General features: G+C 36.5%; 1 protein-coding gene across 7 annotated transcripts in view; it reads right to left on the bottom strand.

Moving 5' to 3' along the window:
• LOC135225870 (nidogen-like) overlaps positions 1-18883 on the bottom strand; it is a 65871-nt gene that overhangs the window by 2118 nt on the left and 44870 nt on the right. For all 7 annotated transcript variants that reach the window (XM_064265420.1, XM_064265422.1, XM_064265419.1 and 4 more), the window contains 13 exons: positions 17230-17358; positions 15863-15991; positions 14741-14869; positions 12077-12207; positions 10330-10419; positions 9481-9643; positions 8430-8555; positions 7672-7782; positions 5504-5678; positions 4584-4756; positions 2444-2552; positions 1876-1994; positions 1-49 (listed from right to left, as the gene is read on the bottom strand). The exon at positions 1-49 is cut by the window's left edge and continues 2118 nt beyond it. In XM_064265420.1, the coding sequence (XP_064121490.1) occupies positions 1-49; positions 1876-1994; positions 2444-2552; positions 4584-4756; positions 5504-5678; positions 7672-7782; positions 8430-8555; positions 9481-9643; positions 10330-10419; positions 12077-12207; positions 14741-14869; positions 15863-15991; positions 17230-17358 (1633 nt within the window). The remainder of the gene's footprint in view (positions 50-1875; positions 1995-2443; positions 2553-4583; positions 4757-5503; positions 5679-7671; positions 7783-8429; positions 8556-9480; positions 9644-10329; positions 10420-12076; positions 12208-14740; positions 14870-15862; positions 15992-17229; positions 17359-18883) is intronic.

The following is an 18883-nucleotide window of genomic DNA, read 5'->3' as shown; positions in this document are numbered from 1 at the left end:
AGGTGGGACTCCGGGCAGTTCCCTCCGTCGGCCCCACAGACGTTTGCCACTGGAAAGAGGATTATAATCGATGTAAAGGAATGATTATGTTTTAACGAAAGGCAATTCGGTTACCTAATGCTAGACTTTGCTTACATTTTTATCCATTCATTAATTCGTCAGTTCCAGAGGTCCTTCGATCCTCACGCCGTTGGACCGTGGAGCAGTCGGCCTCCTTACTGAGGATCTCGTGCAATTGGAACTTCTTCAGAAGTTCAATCGAAGATGCCATGCATTACAACCCTTACATCTCTCCACATTTTTATCTATTTTTTAATTTATTATTTTTTTAATAAGCGAGATCTCTTGTTTCTGTATTCCCTTTTACCTCTTCTTACTTCTTCGTAATGAACACCACAATAGTTTTTGGAAGCTTGAATTTAAGTCAGCGGCCCCTTCGGAAGCTTTTCCATATGAATAGGGTTCATGTTCTCACTATCTTACTATAATGGGCGTAATTCAATCACGGCCAAACGGCTGGTCCGATGGGCATGAAATTTGGCAGGGTTATAGTGGGGACCCCTAAGATGATTTTGTAATGGGGGTTTCATCCTACCTCCCTCCCCCACTCCGAAGGGGGTAGGGGTGAGAAGGGATTCCCTGAAACGGAGCTGGTTCTGCCCGTGAAACGAGGCTGGTTGGCCCCGTAGACTTAGATACATTACAAATTTTCATACATCATTTCTGCATTGCTTGCTAGTAAAAATAATAATAATAATAATAATAATAATAATAATAATAATAATAATAATAATAATAATAATAGACTTCTCATTAACCACAAAATTCATCCACGTCAGAAACCTTGGTCATCCAGTGCAGAAATTTCATGAGTAAATGACACATTCTTAGTAAGATTAATGATCATCTTCCTCCGTAGTGAGTGTATATTCTACCAAAGCGAGCATGTGTACCTCGTAAGTATCCTTAAGTACGTAATTCATCAATCATTACGTCCATGTAGAGAGATCTGTCGTAACTGAATTTTCACTTACTCGGGGAGTAGGCCTACAAACTACTTTAGTTGTTGTTGTTGTTGTTCTACTGTTATTGTTCTTGTTAGGGGGTGGTAGGAAAGATCTATGGAAAAGCCTAAAAAGGTCTGAAAAGGGTGTTTCATATTGAGTTAAAGATACAGGAATTTTAGGATAGGATGGTTATGATTTATCTATTAGAGTGAAAAAGTAAAAAATAGACAATGTGCATGTTAAACAGTACAGAACAATTATTTCTAATCAAATATAGCCTATTTATTTTAATTTTCGTTGGTGAAACAACGCTCTATTTAACTGTAGATTTTAAGCACGTACCCCGAGTGAGCTGGGGATCGGATCACACATTGTATGGAAAAGCACCTACTCGTCCTCTTGAGTAAACAGGCCTTTCGACTATTGTATTTACCATTTACTCTCGTTGACTCAAGACTTCGGTCTTTTCTGTGGATCAGTTACTCATCTTCCTTCAGTGACAGTGGCTACAAAAGCAGGATTTTACTTTGGCCCTCAAACTTGAATACCATGCAATAGGCTTGAAACTTACTTAATAACTTTATATTACCTTTATTTGTAAAGTTTTATCATTCTCCCACTGGCCTTCAAGCGGTTCGATAGGAAATCAATGCTAGTCTTAGAATAACTTTCTCTTAAGATTCATTAAACTGAAATAGACTGCTACCTCTGTGCAGAGGCCACTATTAAAACAAAAGTCGAAATAGAAATTGGCAGTTAAAAAGGGTTAAAAGAAAGCCTTAGCAATCCACTACTATCGAGTATTCTAAATTTTTGACAAAATCCGGGTCTCCTATTCTGAAGACGAAAACGTGCGTACTAGGCCTACCTGGTGGACAGCTTGGAGGAACAGCTGCGATTCCATAAAGCTTTCCAGACCCACCCAGAGGAGGATCTCGTGCACCCGATTCGAATCCAGAATACCGGTCGACTGTGTGGATTTTGGTGCTGGAAAGAAAGGGGTTGAATTATATACATCCCTTAAAAAGAGACCCTAGTATGGTTTTATCTTTCTAATAAGACAGATTTATTAATGGTCCTGTGAAGAAATGGCTGGAATTGTGACTATCCCTTTTAAAGACGAGTCCTTTTTTATCCATTCATTTGAAACCAATTTATCAATAGTCCTAGAAAGCAATGGGTGGAATTGTGACTATCCCTTTCAAAGACAATTCCTATTTATTCTTCCATTTGAAATAAATCTATCAATAGTCCTGGAAAGAAATGGCTGGATTTGTAACTATCCTTTTAAAGACAACAAATTTTCTTATCCTTCCAAAATCAGAAACAGTTCTGAGATCTCTTAAGGTTTCCAGTGACATTCACTTCAGTGATGACAGGCAAATCGAGAAACGCTGTTTTGATTTCCCCTTGAGAAACTGTGAGTTAAGTCTTACTCGTTCCAGTCGGTGTAGTAGAAGTCCTGACCCAATATCGTGAGGCCGAATGGATACCTGGCCTCCGTCATGACCACTCTCCGTTCATTGCCGTCCAGATTAACGCATTCTGGAAAAAAAAATTAAGAAGACCATTTAAATAAGACCGTCTCGAAAGGTTCAATGTTTGTAGGTCTATATGTCAAAGAATTTCTTTATCCTTGTGAGACTGTACAGTTGTGGATGTATGTGAGGGGATACGGAGGGGCACATGGTCACCTGTCGCCCCCCAACTTCCATGAATATGAATAAGAGAACATTGTTTTCTTTCAATATATCATCTTTAGTAGAAAAAATTTGCTTAATTAATGATTATTTCAACAACAACATCACTACTACTGTGTGCATATATATGTGTGTACATACATATATTAGTACTGGTAGATATGTACCGTATGTGTGTACATGTTACATTTGTACCGTATGAGTGTACATTTTATATATATATATATATATATATATATATATATATATATATATATATATATATCATCATCATCATCATCATCATCAATATATATATATATATATATATATATATCATCATCATCATCATCATCATCATCATCATCATCATGAGTGCGCCAGCCCCCACAACCCCAATGGAAGATTTCTAGATCTGCCACTGGCAGACAGGTGAAAATAAAACATACGATTTTGAAATATATCTAGTGCAAGTGGCCAGTCTGAAGGATCGCTCTGTCTGCAAGACCTGGCGAAGCGGGATCATTTTGCCTGATGTATTTGATCCTTTTTAAATTTTCGTATCATGACTAAAGACACAAAAGTGTGCTTATAATCAGTGAATCAACCTTCGATGAAAACTCATGCAGAAGTTTAGGAAATCGTTTCTTATATAAGAAGATTACTTTAGATTTAGAAATATTCCCTAGGTCTTAAGAATTTGGTCTCATACATGTGCTAGACGTTACATTTCACGTGTACTATTCCTATGTACCAGTAACCAGTAAAGGTAGAAAAAAACAAGTTAGTTATTTGCGTGGCTCCCTGTTCAGTTCAGTTTGAAGTGATGACTAGAAGCGAAGGTATACTGTAAATGTCACATGTATATCTTTTATACTACGAACTTAATTTTCTTAACATATTATTAAAAATTTTCGTTTGAGGTAATGAAACTAATATTTGTTTGTTTCTATGGTGTTTTTACGTTGCGTGGAACCAGTGTTATTCAGCAACAGGACCAACGGCTTTACGTGACTTCCGAACCACGTCGAGAGTGAACTTCTATCACCAGAAATACACATCTCTCACCCCTCAGTGGAATGCCTGAGGTGGCAGGCCAAGACCATACCGATCACGCCACGGAGGCTCTCATGAAACTCATGATTTGTATCCAAATCGACAATCCATGATGAGGAAATGATGTCCAGTGTGAAAATGTAAGGCAATGTATTTAGGTCATTCATAATCTTATTTTACTCTTGGAACTTTCGGGAGATTAAAACTGCATTTAAAATATGACACATTTGCAAATGGGAATTAGTACTCATTACATCTTTCTCTCCTTAGGCCTTTTCTCGTAGTTTGAACTTCCTTCGTGGTCTGGTACTACAGGGTGTCCATAAAGTCCCAGTACCACCACAAGTATTTATTGCTTGTAATGGTACTGGGACTTTATGGATACCCGTATCCGCCACACCCCACCCCACCACCCACGCCAAGATTCTCTAGCAGCATCGTTTGAATGGAAACAAAAAGTCCAGTTGTTACACATAATCAGCTATAGTAGATTCACATCAACCGCGCATGTGATGTCTAGGCCAGTCCCTTACGACGCTCCTGATTGGCTGTTGATAATCCAGTCACAGGGCTGGAAACTCTCAGTCTTTCTCGAGAGTTCGCATGGGTAGGATCTATGTTCCGCCTCTTCTGAGGGATACGTCGTTCAAAAGTATCCCTCAGGAGAGTTTGGAACACACATCCAGCCTGAGAACTCTCTCGAGAGAGACTGAGAGTTTCCAGCCCTGTGATTGGCTCATCAACAGCCAATCAAGAGCGTCGTAAGGGACTGGCCTAGACATCAAATGCGCGGTTGATGTGAATCTACTATAGCAACATCAACAATAATTCGACCACCTACCGATCTTGTGAGTTCCTGCATCCGCCCAGCACAAGTTCTCGAGGTCGTAATCGATCACGAGGGAGTTCGGGAGCATGATGTCCTTCTCAACCAGCTTTCGCCTGTGGGAGCCGTCCAGACCCGAGACCTCGATCTTCGCCCCCTCTCTGTTCCAGTCGCTCCAGAACAGGAGTCTGGAAAGGCGAGAGAGGCATTCGTGGATTTTGTGAAGTGTTGACTCTCAGTTTTGGGAAGTGTTGTCTATCAATTTTGTGAAGTGTTGACTCTCAGTTTTTGTCAAGTTTCGTCTCTGAATTTTTTAAGTTCTGTCTGGTATTGTCTCGTATTGTCTCTCAGTTTTGAGAAATATTGTCAATCAATTTGAATTTTTCTTTTTTAAAAAGAGAGAACTCTTCCTTCTGTGCTTCCCTTTACCTATTCTTACTTCTTCCTATCGAACACCATACTATTCTTTGAAACCTTGAATTTCAAGTCAATGGCCCCCTTTGTGGGCTCGTTCCATATGAATAAGGTTCATCCTCTGAATATTGATAATAATCTTTAACAATCTCATAAAAGCATGAGCCATTAAAATGGTGAAGAAATCCACAGTGGTAGCTATATATATATATATATATATATATATATATATATATATATATATATATATATATATATATATATATAGATGTATATGTATATTTATACATATAAAAAAGCTCTTGTTTGTATATATGTATATATATATATATATATATATATATATATATATATATATATATATAATATATATATTATATATATATTTTCTAATACATATTTACACTTAAACTACCTAAGGATTTATTCACAATTAATAATAATAATAATAATAATAATAATAATAATAATAATAATAATAATAATAATAACCCGTATACAGGAGAGGCTGTCAGACATACCCACGACCTGGATGGACAGCAATGCCGCGAGGGTTGACCAAATCTCCTTTGACAACTGTTCGGATTTTCCCCTTCTTGATGGAAGCAACGGCCACTACATCGTTTTCGGAGTCTGTCCAGTAAACATTCCCGGACACCCAGTCAACGGCTACGTCCTCAGGCGACCCGATATTTCCTGGAGGAATTGACAAGAGAGTGAGATGGATGGATGTCCAAATCAAGTTCCTTCCTAGATGACGAGTTGAAGTAATTTTTTCTTATCATTATTATTTTCATTTTATTTTTATTAATCTATATTTATTTCATATATAAACTTTTTATTTTATTTAATTTTTATTACTTTTATTTTTATTTCTTATATAAACTTTTAATTTATTTCATTTATATTACTTTTATTTTTATTTCATATTCAAACTTTTAATTTTATTTCATTTTTATCATTTTTATTTTCATTTAATTTTTATTATCTTTGTTTTTATTTTATATTTAAGCTTTTAATTTTATCTCATTTTTATTACTTATATTTATTTCATTTTTATTACTTTCTATTTCATATTTAAACTTTTTAATTTTATTCCATTTTTTATTACTTTTATTTTTTATTTCTATATATAAACTTAAAATTTGATTTCATTTTTATTACTTTTATTTTTCATCCATTTTTATTGCTTTTATTTTCATTTCATTTTTATTACTTTTATTTTTATTTCATGTTAAATTTAATTTTATTTCATGTTTATTACTTTTATTTTATTTCATTTTTATTACTTTTATTTCTATTTCATTGTTCTAAAGGGTCCACAATAATAAAAAGTGTTAAGAGTCCGTGTATAATTTTTAAAACTTTATAAAAAGCTTTCGAACCCTTCCCTGGGTTCATCTTCAGGGAAGGGTTCGAAAGCTTATTTTAAGTTTTAAAAATTATACATCGGAGCTCTTAACACTTTTTTCATTTTATTGTTGGACTCTTTAAAGAACATTATATTAACTAACCTCGCGATATATCGAGTTTTTCCCTAAGTTTATTTCATTCGTCATAACTTTTATTTTTATTTCGTATTTAGTAAACTATAAATTTTATTAATCTTTATTACTTTATTTTTATTTCATTTTATTAATTTTATTTTTATTTCATATTTAAACTTTTAAGTTTATTTCATTTTTATTACTTTCATTTTTATTTCAATTTCTAAAACTTTATAAAAAGCTTTCGAACCCTTCCCTGGGTTCATCTTCAGGGAAGGGTTCGAAAGCTTATTTTAAGTTTTAAAAATTATACACGAACTCTTAACACTTTTTATTATTGTGGACCCTTTAGAACATTATATATACTCTCGCGATATAGAGTTTTTCCCTAATTTATTTCATTCTAATTACTTTTATTTTTATTTCGTATTTAGTAAACTATTAATTTTATTTCATTTTTATTACTTTTATTTTGATTTCATTTTTATTTATTTTATTTTTATTTCATATTTAAACTTTTAAGTTTATTTCATTTTTATTACTTTCATTTTTATTTCATTTATTACTTTTATTTTTAATTTTATTCCTTTTACATTTATCCATTCTATCTAATAATAACTCGTCGATGGAGAAATTCGTCATTTCGTCACCACGTTCATTTTAACGAGGTGACCCTTAACTCTAAATTTTTGTTTATTGCCTTCATGCTAAAACTAAAAAACCATTGGTAAAGTGACAGGTGATAAAAGGGGAAAATAATGGAAGACGAATAATATATTTCCAAAATTCATAAAGTACAAAAATATTCTGTTTTATCCTCATCTTTGAAGGCATTTAGCTTAACATTAACACAGAACAATGTATTGTTAAATTATGCTAACACAGAACAATGTATTTAACAATACATTGTGTTAATATCATTTAGCAATACATTATTCTCTGTTAATATCATTTTACAATACATTGTGTTGATGTTAAGTACCTTCAAAGGTGAGGATAAAACAGAATATTTTTGTACTTTATGAATTTGGAAATATGTTAAAAAAACATAAAACAAAAACTAGACTTCTGTCTTTATCAATAGTCCTTGTAATCTTGCGGACTTCAAGTGTCCTTTTATATTATCCTTAGTACCTTTCTTTGTCTAAGGAAGTAATCCAGAGTGTTGTAAGTGAGAAAATAATATAAAAACAGTACAATACCTCCAGATATAACTGGCTTTCTCTCCCGGCCGTCGTATTTTGAAGATCGAATGGACGAAGACCTCACGTCAGTCCAGTAATATCTTCCAGCAAGACAATCAACGTCTGCGCCTGGAAGATTTCATGGGAGTTAATCTCTCTCTCTCTCTCTCTCTCTCTCTCTCTCTCTCTCTCTCTCTCTCTCTCTCTCTCTTAAAAGCATTGGGAATTGTTGTCACCTAGATGAACACATTTTGTAAATACTGTTATTTCCTTCTCTCTCTCTCTCTCTCTCTCTCTTTCTCCTCTACTCTCTATCTCTCTCTCTCTCTCCTCTCTCTCTCTCTCTCTCTCTCTCTCTCTCTCTCTCTCTCTCTCTCTCTCTCTCTAAAGGAACTGGAAATTTTCCAGAAAATTTACTCAAGTAAACAGATGGCCTCACTTATCATCAGAAGTAAAAGAAAAAAAATTTAAATGTATGATGACCCATTCTACGACTAGGTTCCCCAAATGATAAATCTTAAACATTCGTTGCAAAACCAATCGATCTCTTCATCATTTATTGCCATTGGTCCTCACTTTTTCTGCCTATACAGCATTATCTTGAATCATTTTATTTACCTAACAAAGTCAGTAGATCTGTAATCTTGTAGAGAATAGAAAAAAATACCCCAAAGATGTCCTCTAAGAAAATACAATACCCAAAAGATGTCCTCATTTCATATCCTTATTGTTAATATTTCACTTTCCTTTGATCGCGCAGGGACGGGACAACTTACCCACAGCCGTCATGAAGGGCTCCACATGAATAGGGAATCCTGCGCCACTTCTAGGATCCGAGGGCATCCGGAGAACCGAGAGTCCTTGGTTGATCAGCAGAAGGTATTTCTCATGATCCGGAGCCTCTGTTGTAAGGAAAAGATCCTATTCAGTAAACGCTAAATGTGCCTGTAAGAAAAACGTATAAATCTATATTGAATGTGCCAGTAAGCAAAAACGTATAAATTTAAACCGAATCTAACACGTCCTTCTGGAAAACCAGTGTATCCCTTCAGTAAACAGTTTGTTATTTCCGGCGTACTTCAGGTTCATGCATTTGGCCTCAAGACTGTTTCGATGAGGCCAGACTTGTTGAAATTGAGCTTACTGTTCGCATGATCTGGTTTGAAATATTGCTCACATTTGCAAAATTCATTACTTTTTCACAGGTAGTCATGCTACCTGTAACTTGGCTTTTATTGAAGGCGTGTTTTCCCACCCTTGACTTGAGCCATTCGGAGTTCCTTAGGGCAGTGTTTTGGCACCTTTGATTTTTTTTTTTTTTTTTTGCTGGTGACACGATCGTTAGTCTGGGAAACCAATTTAATTGAAAAGTACGTAGGCACTGCTAACTCTTTCCGTCTCTATTCAATGCCCGGAAATGCGAATTATAGAAATTTAGTGGTTTCATTTCCTAAGAAGGGATCTTTTCATCACTCAAGGACACGTTTCCTTTTGCGGATAAGAACTACAGCTCCAAAGGCAGGTGCCATTATCAGCTGTATCCCAAGTTTGTGTTTACAATGGACATTACTACCACATCCACATTACCTAGAGACCTTTCGTATTTCAAAGAGCTGGTCTGTTGCCACATGACAAAATAATTCCATCGCATTTATGAAGCTCTAAGCTTCATAGACGATATATCAGAGCGGCCTTCTCCTTCACACTTACCGAAATAATAAGTGAAGCTCTAAGCTTCATAGACGATATATCCGAGCTGCCTTCTCCTTCACGCTTACCGAAACAATAAGTGAAACTCTAAGCTTCATCCACAGCAGAGCAACTTACCCTGACACGTATAACCGTCGCCGGTGAAGCCATCCAGACATTTGCAGGCCACTCCGAAGGATGACAGGGCGTCTGGTTGACAGGATGCCTGAGGATGGCACACCGAAGGATCCTCTCTGCAGGATCTGGACGAACGACAGAAGAACCCGTCCCCGCTGAAGCCCTGAGGGACGGAAGGATATTAGTTAACTGCTGGGCGACATCCTGTCTACTACATTCGATGAATTGACTCAGTTACATTGGAGTGAGTGTCAACGACTGGAATTCTCCGTTGTAAGTGAAGAGATTTTTTTTTCTATTGAATAACACCTAAAATTACAAAGAGATATAAATGTTTTGTAGATATAGCTATCTATGTACTTCCTAGATAAGTACTATACCTAAAATTACAAAGAGATATAAATGCTTTGTAAAAATAGCCATCTATATGCTAAATAAGTACTATACAAGGCGGCTTGACTGAATGCAGAACAAGATATCTCTTCAATAAGCCTCAAAATAAGTTACGATAGTCACACCAGACGGATCATTTAGAAGTCGGAATATAGAAATTGAGGACCAAGGCCAAGCGCTGGGACCTGTAATGTCATTCAGCGCTGAAAAGGACATTGAGAGTAAAATGGTTTACAGAAATTGACAGTAAAATTATTTTATTGAAGGTGTAACAGGAAGAAAACCTTTTGCAGTTGCAGTATGAAGCGACTGTTAGAAGAGGGTTGAGGAGAGTAAGGCGGAAGAAAGATGGTGTGAACTGATGCAAAGAATGAAAGGGGTCTCAGCTACGGGCCTAAGGGACGCTGCGAAGAGCAGTTCATCTGGAATTCTATATGGATTTATCCATAAACTTACCTCTCGGCACTTGCAACGATATCCAGAAGCTGTTAGGTCATAGGCGCATTCAGCATTGTCTCCACAGTTGTGCACGACGTTGCAACCAACCTGCAATGAATGAATCATACCCGGATGATATATATATATATATATATTATATATATATATATATATATATATATATATCTATATATATATATATATATATATATCTATATATATAGATATATATATATATATATATATATATATATATATATATATATATATATATATATATATATATATACCTTTCGTGAAAGAGAATAATCATACCCGGATGATATATATATTATATATATATATATATATATATATATATATATAATATATAATATATATATATATATATATATATATATATACATATGTATAATATATAACCTTTCGTGAAATCATGAAATACCCATTATCGTGGTTGTCTTGAATGGCTAAAAGAAAAAGCCACCATATACAAACAACTTCGAGCGAGTCAATATAGAACAGGAGCTTTCGACATGCACTGAGGTCCACTTCAGCAATGATTACATAATTACGAAGTTTACAAAGAAATAAAAGGTAAAAATGCAACATTTTGTCATTTGTACTTTTTATTTCTTTGTCAACTTTGTAATTATTGCTCAAAACAGTTGAAGAGGACCTAATTGCATGTCGATATTGACTCACTTAAATATGCTTGTATACGGTGGGTTTTTTTTCATAAGGTTTCGCGAAATGTGAAATGTTCAATTTTACTTTAATTCATCATACAAAAAGAGTCTTAGTTATGAATTCAAAACCGCCGTAGACCATCTGTGGTATAAAGCATTTCTCTCTCTCTCTCTCTCTCTCTCTCTCTCTCTCTCTCTCTCTGCCAGGAGACAGTTTGCTAACCAAAGCTTGTTTATTCAGAGAAACGTTTTCTTGTACTGAAAGATCAAAATGGTGTCCGTTTATATGAAAGTTACTCTAAAAATGATTCTATCACGTCTTATAAATATTCTAATTTTACTCTTTCTCCGTCTCCAAATTGGAAACTTGTCCTCATGGCAATAATATTAGATGCTGGTGCATTTATAGGTACCCCAAGACCCTCTGGGACATTTATAGGTACCCCAAGACTTTCTGGGACATTTATAGATAACTCAAGACTTTCTGGGGCATGTATAGGTACCCAAATCTTGCTGGGGCATATATAGGTACCCCAAGACTTTCTTGGACACTTATAGGTACCTCAAATCTTGTCGGGGCATGTATAGGTACCCCCCAAGACTTTCTGGAATATTTATAGGTACTCCAAGACTTGCTTGAGCATTTATAGGTACTCCAATACTTGCTGGGGCATTTATAGGTACCCCAAGACTTTCTAAAACATTTATAAGACCTTCTGAGAGATTTATAGGCACTCCAAGAATTGCTGGGGGCATTTATTGGTATCTTAAGACTTGCTGGAGTATTTATAAGTGTCCCAAGATTTTCTGGGGGTATTTATAGGTACCCCCAAAGACCTTCTGTGGCATTTATAGGTAACTCAAGACTTTCTGGGGAATTTATAAATACCCTAGACTTGCTGGGGCATTTATATGTACCCCAAGACTTTTAAAACATTTATAAGACTTTCTGAGGCATTTATAAGTACCCCAAGAATTGCTGTGGGCATTTATTGGTATCTTAAGAGTTGCTTGAGTATTTACAGGTACCCCACGACTTGAACCTCAACTTATATTCTTAATTCTATAATCCTTACCTGAGTAGGATTACAGAAGGTACCGTCGCCTTCGTAACCAGCTCGGCATTGGCAGCGGTACCTCAGGGCATAAGTGTCGTAGATGCAGTCGGCGAAGTTGTGACAGTTGTTGACGATGTTGCAGCTGGCAGCTGCGGGAGTGAAAGATGCATCATTGTGGGATGAATCTGTTGCTATAAGATTCCAGATACTTAGAAGAGGCTCGTGCGACAAAAACTAAATTTCCAGTGCTTTTTCTTATGCTATAACAGTGATAAAATAAATGATTGTAGAGCAATTTCTAGTCTGATGGCTGCATAAATTAGTGATTAACGTTCATGAGGATGAGAGAATGCTGTTGAACAATTAAAAATAGATTATTTATGAAATTTATGCATGAAAGAAGGCAATTTAACGGTTAAATAGTTAATGATTGATGAGATTTAGGCGGTCAACTCAAGTACCGAGGCATTTTTGGTCATTCAGAGCTTAAGGAGGACAGTGGAAAGGGGGGGCTAGATAAATAGATCCAGAAAATGAAGGAAGAAGTACAGCGAGGTGCTGGACAGAAAGAAGGAAGATTGGAGCCGAGAAGGGAGATAAAGGAACGAAAGGTTAAAAAGTGGATGCAGCTAGCAGAAGAAAACATTGCAATTACCCTTTAGTGATCACTGCATTGAGCCACGTGATGTACAGTGAAGGCACTGCTACCTCCCCTACAGGATTAAAGAAAAAATGGAAATGTTTTCTTGCAAAGAAAATGTGAGAAAATGGACGTAGCAGGGATGAGAATGTTAAGATGGATTTATCTCGTTAAGAGGGAGGATAGGATTAGGAATGAGTACATAAACAGGGTCAACAAAGGTAGTTGAAATCTCAGAGAAAGTGCTAGAGGCAAGACAGACGCTGCGAACGCCTACTAGAAGGGAGGAGGGCCATATTGGAAGGCATAAACGCTGTGGAAATGGAAGAAAGTCTCTTAGGGTTCCTATAAATGTTCCAGAAAGTCTTTGGGTACCTATAAATGCCCCAGAAAGCCTTCCATTTCCACAGCGTTTATGCCTTCCAATATGGCCCTCCTCCCTTCTAGTTAGGCGTCGCTGCGTCTGTCTTGCCTCTAGCACTTTCTGTGTGATTTCAACTACCTTTGTTGACCCTGTTTATGTACTCATTCCTAATCCTATCCTCCCTCTTAACGAGAGAAATCCATATTAACATTCTCATCCCTGCTACGTCCATTTTCTCACATTTTCTTTGCAAAGATTGGCTCAATGCAGTGATCACTAAAGGGTAATTGCCAATGTTTTCTTCTGCTAGCTGCATCCACTTTTTAACCTTTCGTTCCTTTATCTCCCTTCTCGGCTCCAATCTTCTTTCTTTCTGTCCAGCACCTCGCTGTACTTCGTCTCCAATTCATTTTCTGGATCTATTTACTATTTATAGATAGCCAATCTCTTGCTGGAGTATTTATAGGTATCCAAAGACTTTCAGGAACATTTATAGGTACCTCAAGACTTTCTGGAACATTTATAGGTATCCCAAGACATTCTGGGACATTTATAGATATCCAAAATCTTGCTTGAGCGTTTATAGGTACCCCAAGACTTTCTGGGGCATTCATAGGTATCCCAAGACTTTCAGGAACATTAATAGGTACCCAAAGACTTTCTGGGATATTTATAGGTCCTCAAAGATTGTTTTGGACATTTATAGGTATCCCAAGACTTTCTGGGACATTTATAGGTACCCAAAGACTTTCTGGGACATTTATAGGCACCCCAAGACTTTCTGGGACATTTATAGGTCCTCAAAGATTGTTTTGGACATATATAGGTATCTCAAGACTTTCTGGGACATTTATAGGTACCCAAAGACTTTCTGGAGCATTTATAGGTACGCAAAGACTTTCTGGGACATTTATAGGCACCCCAAGACTTTCTGGGACATTTATAGGTCCTCAAAGATTGTTTTGGACATTTATAGGTCTCCCAAGACTTTCTGGGACATTTATAGGTACCCAAAGACTTTTTGGGACATTTATAGGTACCCAAAGACTTTCTGGGGACATTTATATCCAAAGACATATATAGGACACAATTTATAGGACCCAAAAGACTTTCTGGGACATTTATAGGTACCCAAAGACTTTCTGGGACATTTATAGGTACCCAAAGACCCTCTGGGACATTTATAGGTACCCAAAGACCTTCTGGGACATTTATAGGTACGCAAAGACTTTCTGGGACATTATAGGACAAGACTTTCTGGACATTTATAGGTACTCTCAAAGATTGTTTTGAACATTTAATAGGAGGGACTTTCTGGGACATTTATAAGCAACCAAAATCTTGCTGGAGCATTTATAGGTACCTCAAGACTTTCTGGGTCATTTATAGGTAACCAACATCTTGCTGGGTAGAAGAAGAAGAAGAAGAAGAAGACCGAGAAAGAGATGGAAGGAGAGATTGTGTGAGGGGAGACCTGAGGGAGAAAAGGGTCTAGCAAAGCAGAAGCACGCCACAGAGGGAAGAAGAAGAAGAAGAAGAAAAAGAAGAAGAAGAAGAACCGACAAAGAGATGGGAAGAGAGATTGTGTGAGAGGAGACCTGAGGGAGAATAGGGTCTAGCAAAGCAGAAGCACGCCACAGAGGGAAGAAGAAGAAGAAGATTAGCCCACATCACCAACCTCTCTCAGGAGTGCAAGTTCGACCGTCTCCTTCGAATCCAGAGTTGCACTGGCACTTGTACCGCCTGCTGACGCTCTCGTAGAGGCACTGGGCATTCACGTCACAGTCCTGGATGCTGCTGCATTCGTCTGGAAGGAGATAACGAGTGAAATATGCGGCCGAAGAGTCTTCAGCGCAGTCGAGTTTCCTGATCAACCGCTACAGCGCGTAATCAAGGCCACCGAAACTTTAACCAAAGCCCGGTGGTGGCTTGTCCTATATCGTTGCCAGGAGCACGATTACGGCTAACTCTAACTTTAAATAGAATAAAAACTACTGAGGCTAGAGGGCTGCAATTTGGAGGGCGGATGAATACTAATAATTTACTCAATATTCCACCGTCTTCATCAGAATTCATTTTGTGGGAGCCTATTATAAAAGTCGACTTGTGTTTCTCCTTGCATTTTAATACATTTTTATTTGTATATTAATTCATTGATTTTTTTTTTAAATTTTAATTAGAGAGATCTCTTCTTTCTGTATTTTTCTCTTTACTTCCTCTTACTTCTTTCTAATGAACACCACAATAGTCTTAGGAACCTTGAACAATTTCAAGTCAGTGGCCCCTGTGGTGAAATTGTTCCATATGAATAGGGTTCATCACTTCTGAATAATAATAATAATAATAATAATAATTAATAAAATAAAATAATAATAATAATAATAATAATAATAAGGAAACACTCTCTCTCACAAGAGTATATACAATGTTGTAAGGGGTCCACAATAATAAAAATGTTAATACTTTGTCAAAGCTTTCGATCCCTTTTACAAAGTGTTTGTAAATTATACACGAACTTTTAACATCTTTATTATTGTGGACCCCTCATAATAATAATAATAATAATAATAATAATAATAATAATAATAATAATAATAATAATAATAATAATAATAATAATAATAATAATAATAATAATAATAATAATAAAATAAAATACAGATATCTAAACAGAATTGGTCACAATTTGCTTCCATTTACTCATTTGAATTATTAAAATCCTTAGCTTTGATGCTGACTGTGTTCACTATTATGCGAATAATATAATGCAAAGATTGTATTTTCTTTTAATCATTCTTACCCTGTGGGGTGCAGACTAATCCGTCCCCTTGGTACCCCTGTTGACAAACGCATACATGCTGTAGGGCAGCGTCATCATACACACACTGGGCATTGAAGTGGCATATGTTGACCTTGTCGCATGAGATATCTGGAAAGATATAATAATTGAGAAGATGCGTGATTTTCAAATGGATGTGTTTCCTCATTTTTTTTGGGGGGGGGGTTCAAAGATCCATAGTTGTATGTGTGTATATATATATATATATATATGTATTCATTATATATATATATATATATATATATATATATATATATATATATATATATATATATATATTATAGTATCTTTTTGCCATAATAAAGAACCTTTTAAGAAAATACTTAAGATAAAAAATCAATTATTTTCAAATGTACGCATCTTCCCAAAAGTATATATATATATATATATATATATATATATATATATATATGTGTGTGTGTGTGTGTGTGTGTGTGTGTGTATGTATATTCAGTGAGCAAAGAACGTATTTATTTATGTGATTGTACATGTATATATATGAAGACGTTTTCTGACGTTATGTTTCTTCAATGAATGGCATAATCTACTATTTACATTTGTATTTCTGATGCTATTTTCTCGTAGTTTCTCTGTGGTTAATTCGCCCTACCATAACTCATCCCGAGCAACATTCAATCGTTCGTAAACATTCACATATTGAACCAAACAAAAACCTCTTCCAGTTTCCTTCTGAAGATGGAGACAGAAACCCACAAGATTACCGAGTATAACTTGTTTACTTGTAAGTATTGACATAGCACTATAGTAGATTCACATCAGCCGTGCATTTGATGTCCAGGCCAGCCCCTTACGACGCTCCTGATTGGCTGTTGATAAGCCAATGACAGGGCTGGAAACTCTCAGTCTCTGGAGAGAGTTCATATAGGCAAGGTGTATGTGCCACCTCTCCTGAGGGATGCTTTTGAAAGACGTATCCCTCAGGAGAAGTGGAACATACATCTTGCCTATGTGAACTCTCTCGAGAGAGACTGAGAGTTTCCAGCCCCGTGATTGGCTTATCAACAGCCAATTAGGAGCGTCGTAAGGGACTGGCCTAGACATCAGATGCACCAGTGATGTGAAACAACTATAACACTCGAGTACTTTCAGGCCCTAACTGTGACCCTTTCTCAAGGGTCTTCTCAAGGGTCTTGACCCAGTCTGACCACCTCCACATTTCTTGAGAAAGGGCCACAGGTATGGTCTGTAAGTACTCGAGTGTTAGTACTATGTCAGTACTTACAAGTAAACAAATTATACTCGGTAATCTTATGGGTTTCTTTTTCCATCCACATATTCATCAGCAGAAACGGTTTTCTCAGCCTTACCTATTTTGCTGCTGCAAGAGTGACCATCACCTTCGTATCCAACGTCACACACGCAGGAATAAGACTTGGAGGAGGGTTGGTACACGCACTGGGCATTCGGGTGACAGGTGTTTATTTCGTTGCAAGAGGCTGCGGGGATACAGAGAAATAATGTTATCATCAACTTGCATGGAGGCTGAAACGGATGTTCGCCTGTAGGGTGAGTCCACGCTAGTAGAGTTAAACGCGTCATACGCTTGTCAGCAATAACACAAACAGGTTGAAGTTAAGTTAACGACTAATTGGTAGTGCTGTGGTGTGGAGACGCCCTTAGATGAATGCTGCTGACGTGAATTAGCTTATGAGAACGTTGCTTACACAACAACAGTTTCCATTGAGTGTTGGAAACTTACAGTATTAGGCCTATTCTTTGAGTTAATGTTAAGATTTGCCAAAGACAAAACAAACGTTAGTGCTAGGGGTATACAACGGATGCAGTATGGTAATGACCCCTATAATGAGAAATTTATTAGGGTTCGTCCACACTACAAGAAAAAACACATAGACACACGTCGTCAACTTATTGCATACACATCACAACCAGGTTGATAGCTACTCCACGATCTATTGGTAGCTCCAACTAGTGCTTTATACAATTACTACGCGGCTTTTACCAAAGGTTCGGTGTCCACTTACTGCTGACTTGTTTTTATAATGCTTTTGACAGATTTATGTAACATGTTTATGACATGTGGACGCTTTATCTCCAATTAATTTACTAAAAAAAAAAATGCATAGATAAAGTGAGTCTAGTATTCATACAGTCAACTACCAGAACACCTCTTAATACCTGAAGTTTAAAGTCAAATAGTCGATCAGCTGAACGTAAATTGAGTGTGCCTTAGATTCTTCAGTAATGGTAATAAGAGGGAAAAGGTGTTAAACTGCATGCATGGGGATCATAAGCCATGAGAAAATGTTCCTATCTACTTGAAAATTCAAAGGAATGATATACGTATACACGAAAATGTTTCACTAATATTCTGCAGAGAGGGAAGGAACATTGGCCATTGCCTTTGCTAGCCTGAATTCTGGTTGGTACAGCGTCTGTGTATTCACCCACCAATACAGTAACTTTACTACACAATTGCTCAGATTTATGGATTGCGCATTAAATCTGAAGTGAGTACCTAGCTTGACTAAGAATCAGCAATCATTATCATCAAGCGCCTCCTCTTTCTTGTTCGCCTGAAGAGAATTACCTAAAAGTTGGCCTGACTTCGAGCAACACGATGCTTCCATGACTCTGGTTTTGAGGTCTGCTCTTCTAGGCCTCAAGCGAGAATAAATATAGATGTTCCAACATCTCCATTTAGTGATTTTATGTATAAAACAATCTTTGATGATGGCCAGACTTATTATAGGAGGCAATTTTGGGGAACTTCTACTACTTTACCCAACATTACAGAGCAAGAAGAGGAAGGTAAATAACAAAAAGTTCTGAGCCTTGTAAGAGAAATTTCCTATCAAATCTTTTGTGGATGTCTGTTAACACTCGGATGGACGAACTTTTGAATTTGACAAGGAAACTAGCATTAGCATTAGTCGTCAGACAATGGAATCCTCAGTTCTAAGAACTGGCTCAGTAACCCTCATAGCGAGGCAGAAATCATGA

Source organism: Macrobrachium nipponense, chromosome 13 (genome assembly GCF_015104395.2).
Source record: "Macrobrachium nipponense isolate FS-2020 chromosome 13, ASM1510439v2, whole genome shotgun sequence".
In the NCBI taxonomy this organism is placed as follows: domain Eukaryota; kingdom Metazoa; phylum Arthropoda; class Malacostraca; order Decapoda; family Palaemonidae; genus Macrobrachium; species Macrobrachium nipponense.
Note: the sequence above shows the minus strand (reverse complement) of the source record. Positions and strands in the feature narration are given on the sequence as shown.